Below are 12,253 nucleotides of genomic sequence, written 5' to 3' on the forward strand. Positions count from 1 at the left end.
TATGTTTATTGTACTAATTCAACTTCGAAAACGTGCTGTAAAACAAAATTCTTGATACACCACAAACCGATCAAATATTTTTAATGAAGACACATTTGTAAGATTATTATGAGTAATGAGTAGGTCATAGCAGTGACATCACCCGCGGTGACACCGCAGGTTGGTCTGACACTCGATTTGTGAAATATTTTGTGATTGACTCAAACAAACCCATGTGCTGGTGCCAAGTGGGTTAATGCGACAATGTCAAAACCGTAATAAAATCGCTTTATGTTTGTTAATTCCTGCTTAATAAATGTACGGCGTAAAAAACGTTTCTTCAAACAGCCGAGAGCCTAGTTTCGGTAACTATGTCCATTTTGCAGTTGAAATAAAGCGCGATGACTTAGACAAGAAGTAGTGTCTGCAATTATCCAGCCGTCTGACGGGTGTCACGAGCATCATCAATCGCACGTCAGCGGCAGCGTCGGTCGCACCGGCCGGGCGTGACGGCCCGAATACTGGGTCAAGTACAACGGTGCTTTGCCATTCATTGTCAACGCTGCACGCCCTCCTCTACACCGCGCCCGCGCCCCTCCTCTTGCCCTCTCTCGCGATAGATCGCTGGCGGCTGTGCCCGCGCATCGGCCTCGCACCCACTGAACTGAACTTGACATATCACTTTTTAACACACTTTTTGTCGGTAATTGAGGTCACCTATGGAGGTTCAGCAGAAATACATTGTCATTAATATCCCCAGTAACAGTTGCACTAACAATTTCTCCGGTTTGCATTACATCAGCGTTGTAATTGCAATAAACTAAACAAGTGTGAGAACACTCGTTACCTAACTGCTTGTTGCGATTTTCAATGCAGCAAAAGCTTGATGTAACAGCCGATGATATATTCCCTTCGGTGATGGTGCTCAGACTGTTGGCTGGTGCGTTGGGGTGGTCAAGATTCGTGTTTTTTCTTCCCGAAATATATCGTGCGGAGCCTCTCATGCGAAATGCTTCGACTCCCTCTGACATCACCCGAGGTCGTTGGCCGCGAGGCTCCGCAGGCAAAGAATTTGCCGCGAATGGTACCATGCTAATGGCCAGAGTACGTTCACCGCGTTAGGAAACCCTACTTAGTTCCGCACTTTCCTTATTGCATCACCGCAATGTGCCGTTTCGTCCGCACTCTCTTCCGTTCGCCTTGTTGTTAGCGCAACGCGATGCAATTGTGCAAGCCATCGTCTCTCATCCACTACAATTTCGAATGCGTCGCTGGTTCTCATTTCAAAATCGATTGTTTCATCTGGGGAAAATTGCACTGTCACGAAACTAATTGCTTTATTTCGGTGCTTTCTCACATTACATCACCAGCGTCGTTCCACTCCTCTCGACTATAACAGTTGATGTTTCGCAAGTTCAATAACCTTTCTCCAGCGTACGTCCGCGAACCAGATGCCAAAGATTGTGATATAATAAAGATTGCGACGCAACTCTCTTGTTATTTAGAAATGACCATTTCCGTACCTTTCATGTTACATCAGAGCATCTAGAAGAAGTAATCGCAAGGTGAACGACCGGGCTGGTCCGCCTCTAATTTAATTCGTGGTTACTGTGAGCATTACTTTGGCATTCGAAAAGAGCATTGATCCTTTTATGATCTCATTGGCAACATCAGATTTGACGGCGCGACAAAAAACTTAGAAACTAAACTTGTTTCTGTGTAGCGCGCTGGTGATGATCATAAAGTAATGCAAGAGAGAGGCTTCACTAGAGCTTTCCTCAACCGCAAGGTCGGAGGCTTTCGTTATCCGTGTAGATGCATTGTAATTGATACTTTCATCGGCCTAGAATCATTTCGCCAAACGGTACTCGCGGCCGGCGCACCCGCCGAGAAAGTACCGCTGTTTCTCGTTCCACATTATCATTTCTCGGTAGTAAACTCGGGAATTTATTCTTCAGTATACAGATAACTGGACAACTCATCATGAAAACGTCACTAAAGGTGTGAGTGGAAATTATGAAAAGGCATTGTCCGTACATCTTGTAATCGCCTTCTGTTTACCATGGTGTCCACGATATTTCGCGTCGTATTCGATACACGTTCTCGATTCACACAATAGTACTGTGTTTGAAATTCTTCTATCGTTGTGCTTGCAGAGGCCTATGAACTTTAATGTTTTCAACCAGAAAACAAATTTATAGCCATTAAATAAAAATCCCATAAAATCATGGACAACTGATATGGTTCAGCTTGGACGATAAAACAATGAAAATTTAGTTATAGTGGCGCGAAATCTTTAATTCTCTCGTGAAATCTTTAAGTATGAGAACTCGTTTTAAATTGCCTCCGAGTTTTATAAATATATTTGCTTGTTGTTTCAGTAAGACGTAACGGTAAAAACTCGTTCGCGACTCGCCATTTCTTATTAAAAATGTTATTCGTCTTCAAAGTTTATTTACAAAGACACTTAAATTGTTTTGGTCCTACACGCACTCTTGTAGGTATAGGAAAATATTTAATACATCTTTATGGTACTTCTATTGTGTTTAGAATATCCTTGTATTGTTTAAGTGGAGCACACGTTTAGCTGTTCTTTTGTTGTAGAACCACGAGCGCTTTATAACTACCTGTGGAATCGTCAAGTTGCTACTACTCGCAAATGTCACTATTCACAACATACATTGCCGTATTGGCGTTGACTTATACGAGCATTGCAATACGAATGCTATGATGTACTAAACACATGTCAATATTAACGTTAGCTGTGTATGTTTCAATAAAGGCTTTTGCGTGTCTTATCGCCGCGAGTCGCTACGGCCTGTGACGTCACGGAGCCGCACAATCCCCGGAATATTAAAATTAACTATTGTTCCTGATTCGATAGTCCGCGATAAGGATCTTAGTTGTTTGTCGTGTTGAGGGGTCTTTGCGGTACGAAAGGTTTGCACACAGTTTGCAAACAAAAGTATTGTACGAAGCTCGAAGGGAAATTGATTTATATTTTACCGCAAGTACTTTTAAAGATCCGATCGTTCGCAATAGGTACGTGAATATTTAAAGTAAATTTCGACGAGTTGGCAGTAGCGCAGAAATAATGCACGCTTTAGCATTCAGTGAGTGAATATCGTCTACTACTCTACTAACTTCCATGTCATTTGAATTACAACAATAAATATGTGTAACATTTTCGCAATCCGCCAATATAGTCATACAGGTTGTGTAACTTCAACAAATATCAGAGTCAGGCATTATTACAAAATATTTGCGCTTTGTCGACTAAACAAATAAACAAGTGGTGAAAATTTTCGATGTTTTTCTAATGGATAAGATTATAGTGCAACGCCGATAACGTTGCGATAAATATGTCAAGAGATAAAACATTGAAATCATAAGTTATCGAGTTTAAAAGTTATTGCCCTATTGCCAAAGCTTTTTCCCTCTGGGATCTGGATTTGATTACCGATGTTATTTCAACGATTATTTAATTTCTTTGGTTTCATCAAACGAACTCATTGTGGACGCAATTTGGTTCCAATTTTATCTCGTAATAGTTACAAATTGACAAGATAAATCCTATTTGTCGTCCCACTCGTTTCTGCAACCACGAGGCAAACGTATTTCATAAGGCGAATCGCAACATCGCTTATTTCGCGTTTTCGAAACCATCCTGCGTCATTCATTCCTTTGGCCTTTGTACTTGCGTACTCGTGTCTTTCAAACGTATGTTATTGAACGTTAAAATTGATAACTTGGAAAACCAAGTTTTGAACGTTATTAGTATTTCTGTCAACACAGAAAATTTTATCTAAGCGTTCTACTCTAACTTTGTTCCTGCTTGATGAAGTTGCATTTTATTAACGATACGAATTTTAATATCTTTAAAATAAAATTGGATATTAATCTAATGGAAACCGGTTGTGAGCAAACGGCTGTTAACAGAAAGACCATTGCACCCCATTAGTCTACACCTACTTGCAAGAGACAACGCTCGATTGTTTCGACTTGTGCAAGCTCTATTATGAAATAGAGCGTAAGGACCAACTATTTAATACACCGCTGTATGTAACGTAAAACAACTTGCAACTGTGAACATTTATGGGTTGCCCAAGTTACAAAATAAGAGGATTACCAAAGATTTGTGAATACCTCCGCGCGTTCCTTGCATATAAATCGGCTGTAAAGCGTCCATAGGCATTGTCTCCCCGAGTTTCTAAGTTTACATCACACCAAGATCCAATACTGTTAACCAACGGTTAGCAATGCGCCGCCTTCTCGCAGTTCGCAATACTCTAACGTGCTACATATTGCAAGCTCTTGCGTCGCTACGGCAACCTCACCTCACCTAAATGATTAATCGTCGCTCTTATTATCGCGTTCATGCCGCAATATTTTAAGAACACATTTAAGCTTAGCATTAAGCAGATTGTAAGTCGCATTCATCTCGGTTCGCACTTCCGATTTACACAGTGAGAAGGAAACGATTGCAGACCGAAACAATCGCCGATTCCGGTTGCGTGCGCTCCGCGACGGAAACTGCGCGGGCGCATACGGATGTGGATTTACTCTTTTTATTATCGGCCGATCTAGACCGCATCTGTCGGACGACAAATACAATACAGCTGCCTTTTTATACTTCTCGTCGTTATGCTGCCTCGTCAAACTGGCGAGACTGGAGCACACGCGCACCTGTCGCCAGGTGGGCTGCCGCGTGTAGGTATCCATCAACATTAATAGATTCGTTAGATGCTTACAACGCTTAACTAAAAATACAAGAATTAATTGTCTTCGTTGCGTGCCACCGTTGACGTGAAAGCTGTCTTCGTTCTAATCACTGATTGCCTTACGAGTATTTTTTCTGCGTGTTCACATAACAATGATGATTACTCATCATCGACGTGGGAGCTCCAGCTTTTTACCCGTATATTTCTCAACACTTGGTAAAGTCGGTTAAAAACGTAACAACGTGTTATGAAAATATATGTACGTAAGTAAACGTGCCAGTGAGCTAGTTACCCGCCGATTCCACTGTAATATCCTGCACGACAAAACTCCTAGTTACAAATTAGATAGTTACGTCAGTTGTTACGCATTGCGACATTTCTGTGTGCAATGGGACCTACGGCGCCGATTTTTTATCGAGCTCATCGGGCGTGACTATTAAATGGCTCTTAAAGATCAAGGGTAGAGATGTCAATGGTGGCTTTTTGCTTGCGCGACCCAGTGCCGACACACGTGTGACATATCGCCGCTCGACGAAAGCATTTCGAAACGGACATGAACGGTAGAGCGCAGTTATATCGGGATGGAGTCAATGAACGGAAGTATTTCACGAGTGCCAGTGACAAGCGGTCGCACGTTTATCATTGCTTGCGCAATGTGCACTACTGGGCCCACTTGCCCAATCCCGGCACACGCAGAACGCTGCTTATGCTAAACTCGTGCCTCTGCGGTCGCTCAGGAGGTACAGGAATCTTGTTAACGCATCTGTTGCAAGCCGCCCTGCGGTTTCGCTGATTGCCAGCCCCCTGCGGGTGACGCCGTCGCTACAGGCCGGCAGGTCGACGTACGCTTTCTATGCGGCGCTCTTTCTCCGCTGCGCCAGCGTGCGATTGCAAAATGCTCCGGAGGTCGCGCTTTCTTCGTTCGCGACGCCGGAGAAATTGTTGCGACACTCCGCCGCCTCGTACACCGACCCCGCGTTAGAAAGTCGACCGCTCACCGGATTTAACACTCTACGTAACGGTGTAATTGCAATGATTCGAGACGGAGATCAATGAGATTTCGGATTTACTTTTTGCGGACGCATTCTGGACGCTTTCTTCATTACGCAATTCTCGCGTAATAGACGGGGTCGTCGAACGGTACGCTTCGTTTCGTAAACGTCGCAACTTGCGTCGGGGAGCGATCGCGACGTGCGCAATTGGCCGATTGCGTGCACTGTTGTTTGCGTAACGGGTAGGGCTCCGCTGAGCTGACCGGCCTGGAGTGGCGCTCGTTCCGCGGTCCGCGCGTTGCAACACGGGATTATTTCGGCGGCGCCGTTGGACCGCCGCCCGAACTTGCAACATGCTGCCATATCGCAACGGCTCATAATCCACGCCATTGTGACACACAGCCTATGCGCGGACGCCGGCCGCCTGCCAAATACGGCCGCAGGCGAGGTTGCGCTACTCGATCTCCTTACCTCGACAACGGCGGATTCACACAGTGTCACAGTAAAACATGACGCATAATTCGGCGCCTACGTGCATACTTCTAAAGCTACACGGCAACTCTGCACTGCCGATCCTTTGCCATTGTCACTACATTCGATATAGAGCTAAAACAATTTTGCAACCGATGTTCACATTAGCGTTTTCGCAAGCGGCCCAGCGCCCGGTTTCAAAACTGAGTTCGACTTGCGTTATCGCTACTCCGATAAAACGAACTGTACTGCTGCCTATGCGGTTTTGAGACCTATATTTTATGTAGAGCACTCTGCTATCAAACCTCACAATGTTTTTAATATTTTCATTGTACCGCTCTCACACGAACTAAGATATTTGAATTATTGAATGTCAAGGGAGTTTCGCAAAGCAGCCAGCAAATGACATTCGACATATTCGCAATCATTTTGAAATTAACCGATGCATTTTAGTCGAACATTATATCAATCGAACTTGATAAACCGTTCGCTGCGATGTCCATTTGTTACGCAATGAGATACGACATATAATTGGGCATCACGGGATGGTTTCCCAACCTATCCCGGCATCTCGCAGTGAGGCAACGCGCTTGCGACACCACATGTCCCTACAATGCGAGTTACGAAAACTTATGACTAACTGTATGCCATGGAGCTCAGAAGCCGTCAATATTAGTTAGTATAAACGCCGAATTTTTTGTTGTTATTGAAAGTGGCAAACAGTTATAGGGTTCACTTAATGGAAAGTCGTATCTGACCCCTCTCCAATATATATTCTACAACTCTGGCAATGTATATCCAATAGTAAAAATTAATTTTTCATATCGCAAACATGTCGCTGTTATAAAATCTTCTGTGTCTGAATTCGCTGGTTCTCCCTATCCTCAATAACGCATAGTTGACGCGACCGTTAAATGTTTCGCAATCTCAGCGAGCAAATTTAGTGTATCATCGCGCATGATGCGTTTCCTACGTTGCGCAAGTATTCGTCGTGTGGCGATACAAAGTGAAGCAGGAAGTGCATGCGTGTGTGCTGCATCTGCGACGACCATTGTTTGTTACGAAATTGTCAGGGTTGAGTTGAGCAATGGCGGCAATTGCGAAACGGCGCCCGCGCTGCAGCATCCCGCTAATTGATACCTACACGTGTTGTGTATGCATTTTACTTATAGACAGCATTTTGATCGGCAAACCGACCGTGATTATAGAATACCCAATAGATAGTAGTACAACAATGATTTTGGCGGCGACATTACGAAACAAATTTAAAAAGAATTAACTTCATCCAATTCTAGTTGATATTAAGTTACCATTGCTCACTTACAGACGTATAACGTTAACGAAATAATATTAGTTAACGAAGTTGCGAAGTTGTGAACGTGAGTCAATTTAGTAATGCGGTGTTTGAGTAGCGGGTACGTCACGACTATGTTCAGATCAGAGTATTACTTAGAGTGGCCGTGTGGTTTATTGAAGCGCGTTAATCGGAAGGCAGGCAGCAGCGGCGGCTGCGGCTCTGGTTTGAGCGCCATGCGTGCCGCTCTGCGAGTGCCGTGCGCGTTGCGTAAAGCCGCGTTGTCCTTTCCCCGCTTGTCCCGCGTCCGAGACACCGCGAGAATCCTTCGAGGCCACCGCTCGGAACACGCTCGGAAATCCGGCCAACCTTCCGACCGCGTTACGACACCGTATAACTTATTTACACGTTGCGAAATTCGAATCGATTGCAACTGCAGACATCGCACTTTAGCCTTGCCGCTGCTGTAGGGATTTAATTAGGATCAGTTGCGCAGTCGAGACCTAAAACGGATACGAGGACGCTCTCCGGATTCGGCTCCGCTCACTGATGGATTACAAAAAAGGTCCGGAGTGCAGTTGCTGGGGTGACGTCACCCGTTTCGTCAACAAGTTCCCACAGTAAATCGTTGCTACATGCCGATTAAGAGGCAGCGTCCCACGTGCTGCACCACGTGCGAGCTCCACCTCATGCTCGTTATCGGCAGGACGAACCTCTATACGTGTAAAAACTTCACTCAACAACCCTAGCGACCATGCGTAGTCTCTAATTCGTGAATGGCCACTGTGCGCGCACGCATTTCGTTTCATGCGATAGCCGAACAGCTGCGTTGCGACAGTCTTAACGAGAGTGACCTTTAATAGGAGCCAAACGCTCCATATTGTCACGATCCGATCAATTTATATATTATTACAATAAATTGCCACCTCGTCTATCTTGCATCTTAAATTACCGCTGCAACCGCATTGCGTTATTTTAATACATGTCGCGGCCTGAGATGGCCGCAGATGAAATTATCTCAGAGACTGAGATAATCTTTATAAAGACAGTCGCCGATTCCAGTAAGTGTTGCGTCCGCAGACTATTTGTCAAACGACTGAGACCGCAACTTGTGGGTTTTGAAACCGCGCTTTGGGCAAACTTGATATTTATTGCCTTAACTTTCGGAATATGTACGCGCAGGTAATAGAAACTTACACATTTCTTCGCAATCATTCTTGCGGAATTAATCTTTAAGAAATAATAGTAAGATAAATATAGGTCGGGAGCCCTTCTTGAAATTCATTTAACTCACCGTTCCCTCTTTGGACCATCATTAACAAGCTAAAAATATCCTGTAAGCATTAATACGAGTCAATTTTGCTGCGTCGAGCCGCCCACCGTGCACCTGTCTCGCCTTCACCTCCATACCTAGTACACTAGCAAATTACATTGCGGTCTTATTTTTCTCATTAAAATTAAACGTTTTTTTCAACATTCAACGAACATAGTTTATTTAGCCAGATGCAACTGTAGACCCGGTTGACCGCCGTAAATCGAAGCAAACACGCTCCTTGTATGGATTAGCTTAAATAAACATTTGCGGACTAAAAGCGTTCCCATAAAACCAAAGGCAGAAAGTCCCGTTTCCTAGCATGTCGCCAGATCTGAGTTTACATTCAATAATACATCGACCGGCGGTGTACTATTTCCAACTGTGCATTTAATGCATTTCGAAACGATGCGGCGGCTGTGAAACACGAGGTCGCGCACGGTGCGCCTAAAGCCCGCGAGGTGATGAAACAAAACCTATTGCGTCAGTGAACAGCTTTATGGTGCGCTATGTAATTATTTACATGACATTATCATTGCATACGATATACGTAGCGAAACGCGGGCGCGGCCTGCGTATGCATTTTGCAACGCATCAGAATCACGCGGTCCTCTTTACTCCGATGCTCTTGCCAATTAACGCACATTGCACGCAGTGTCCGCACAAAGCTTTGTACACAAAGGGTTGGTCACGGACGAGCGCCCATGGCGCGTGAATTATATGTGCAATTTAATGCTTGCTATTTATATGGGTTACTACTGGTCACTGCATGTCAAATGCATTTGACCTGACAATGCGGCAGGTCTAACGAGCCAGAAATTGCGAAATGAATATGCAACGAGCGTGCCCACTTGCATTTAATCAATACATACTGAGCCTCGTTTCTTTTGTTTCAGAACGACGCTAAAATTGGAGTCGTTAGAAGACGCTGTTGTTCTCGACGATCCTGAAGAAGATCTCTTACAAGACAAGAGAGGCTGCCCAGCGTACGTCTCACCTGAGATCCTGAGGGCACATCGGACTTACTCTGGAAGAGCGGCGGACATGTGGTCGCTCGGAGTTATCCTATACACCATGCTCGTTGGAAGGTGTGTATTTTATAACTATTTGTTAAATAGTTATTATAATGGTCATAGGAGCAAAAAAGTCGAAGGCTCATTTAAAATTTAAATTCCTCAATTAACTACCTATTCCAAAACAAAATTAGGTTAGTTGCTATTAGGTGCGCGCAAATAGGGTGAAGAGAAAGAGGGTGAGCGGTGTAACGTCTTCATAGTCACCTGCTAGCGTGGGATTTACCGTTTTGAGAGATCGCACAGTGCGACAGGCGAGGGTGGCGCGACCGTTGGCGACCGCGGGGGATGATCACCTGTCGGCCGTTACGCGCCAACGGCCAGACATTATATCACCCACATATAAATGAAGCTCGTGAAAATCTTCACCGCACCTGCCACGGTCATGTGGCGAAGACGTTGCTACCCCGCTCCCGCCCCCTCAGGGAGCCTTCCACTCGAGCACCTGCCGTTTGCGATCCTTTGTTTTCTACCTTTTTCGGTCCCTCGCCGCGTAATTTATATTCGAAACTCGGGATTTCGCCGCAATCGGCCGCCTTCACCTGTCGCCGGAAGGGTTCCACTGTACCTGAGTTTTTGTTTTGGCGCGCATCTGCGCCTCCGAATGACAGTCGGATCCGTCATTAATAGGGATCGCGCCCTGTAAAAACTTAACAATTTGTGCGGGCCTATCCGTTGAACTTTTTGCTGCAGTTTCTGTTTCCCAGTCGCGCACTGACCGCGTCCTGTGTCCTCAGATACCCGTTCAACGACTCTGAGCACGCGTCGCTGTTCGCGAAGATCTCGCGCGGCTACTTCGTGGTGCCGGAGTGCCTGTCGTCGCGGGGCAAGTGCCTGATCCGGTCGCTGCTGCGGCGCGAGGCGTGCGAGCGGCTGTCGGCGCGCGACGTGCTGCGCCACCCCTGGCTGGCGCGCGACCCGCGCAACGAGCTGCCGCCGCGCGCGCAGGCGTCGCACGACCGCCTGGTGCCCGACATCGACATGGAGCTGGACTGCGTGTAGGCCGCCCGCCGCGACGAGCAGCCCCGCCGCCGGCGCTGGCGCCGCGGCGATGTGATTCCTAATTTATATGAATTTATTTAAACGTTTCCGGCCTACTTGTTCTGCAAGCTTGCGGTCGCGCTCGCCGCGGCGGTCCGTTCCGAGGACCTCCGCCCCGCGTATTCTCGCGTTTCAGTAGATAGTACCCGAGCCAAATAAAGGTCTCAGTAGAGATTTTACTTTAGTGATTAGGACCCGAAGCGGGATCGAGCGGCCGAGCCGGCTGGCCCGCGCCTCGGCCGCGCGACTTATTTATGAAGTAGAAGCTCGAACCTAGCGGCAATAAGAATCGCATACGTCGCCCTGCAGGAGCGCTCTCCGGAGCGATGCAACGTCAGTTTAGTTTATGCGGCTTTTATATAGCACTATTTCGTTCCGGCTTTTACGAGCTGTGGTAGTCGTAACGTTCGTAATGACAGAATAAGTGAGACTGATATCGCTTTCTTGTGATCTACCGGAGACGATAGCGACAGATCCATCTATGGTGTGACGCGACGCGGGACCGACAGACGCGGAAACAAATTTCTAAATGTCCACGTGACGTACATAAATTTATTTCATCGTCCGTTTCCCATTCCTCGTTTGGGTGAATTATTTATACATAAAGCATTCTGTTAACTATTACGTTATTTCCTGACGAGAGTAATGTAATCATATCAATTTCACATCAATATAGATGGATATATTGCATTGAAGTTGTTGCTGTAGTTTTAGGTAAATTACCTATGTATATTTTGTATTTATATAAAATTAAAGTTTATCGTGTAATTGTGATCTCCACCGATGTTATTTAGCGATTACTTGAATGCCATTATGTTGTTACGCAGAAGTAAGAATCTTTTGTTGCACAACGAACAGTTGCTTCCATCTTAGAGTTATGTATTTTGATTATATTGTTTGGTTATATTAAATCGGAATTATTCGGCAAATCTGCAAGTGAAATTATTATTGTTATCGTACCAAAATTATATTAATAAAATATATTCGCATCACCATGTACCGCGAGTGGTCGTAGAATTTGGTCTGTGCCATTTAATTTAATGCTAATTTATTGTTGTTATAGTGATATCATGACGCGTGAAGGCGGCACTCTTCTTCCTTAATCAAAATTATTTCTCCGTTTGGTACTTGGTGTTGAGTTTTATTTGATTTGTACATTTGAGATCAATTTCCTTTTTAGTTTTTATAATAATTTGTTCCAAATCGAAAAATCTGAAATGTTACCATGTCTAAATTGTTAAATCTTAGTTTTTTTTTATTTCAATTAATTTTTTCATTTTTTTTTGCTTATTTTGTTCATTTTTCCAACATTGTAAGTGTAATGTTGATGTAGTCAAGTCTTTCAAACTGAAGAAAGCGCGTTTGTACAA

At 44.9% G+C, this 12,253-nt stretch overlaps 1 protein-coding gene across 1 annotated transcript in view; it reads left to right on the plus strand.

Annotated features, from left to right (window-relative positions):
* Positions 1-12,253, plus strand: part of LOC113237050 (tribbles homolog 2-like) — a 33,205-nt gene extending 20,952 nt beyond the window's left edge. Inside the window, exons 4-5 of the mRNA XM_026473299.1 lie at positions 9,666-9,857; positions 10,580-12,253. Coding sequence (XP_026329084.1) covers positions 9,666-9,857; positions 10,580-10,844 — 457 coding nt within the window. The 3' untranslated portion in view covers positions 10,845-12,253. The remainder of the gene's footprint in view (positions 1-9,665; positions 9,858-10,579) is intronic.

The sequence above is a fragment of the Hyposmocoma kahamanoa genome, unplaced genomic scaffold (genome assembly GCF_003589595.1).
Source record: "Hyposmocoma kahamanoa isolate Upper Pololo Valley unplaced genomic scaffold, ASM358959v1 102, whole genome shotgun sequence".
NCBI classification, from domain to species: Eukaryota; Metazoa; Arthropoda; class Insecta; order Lepidoptera; family Cosmopterigidae; genus Hyposmocoma; species Hyposmocoma kahamanoa.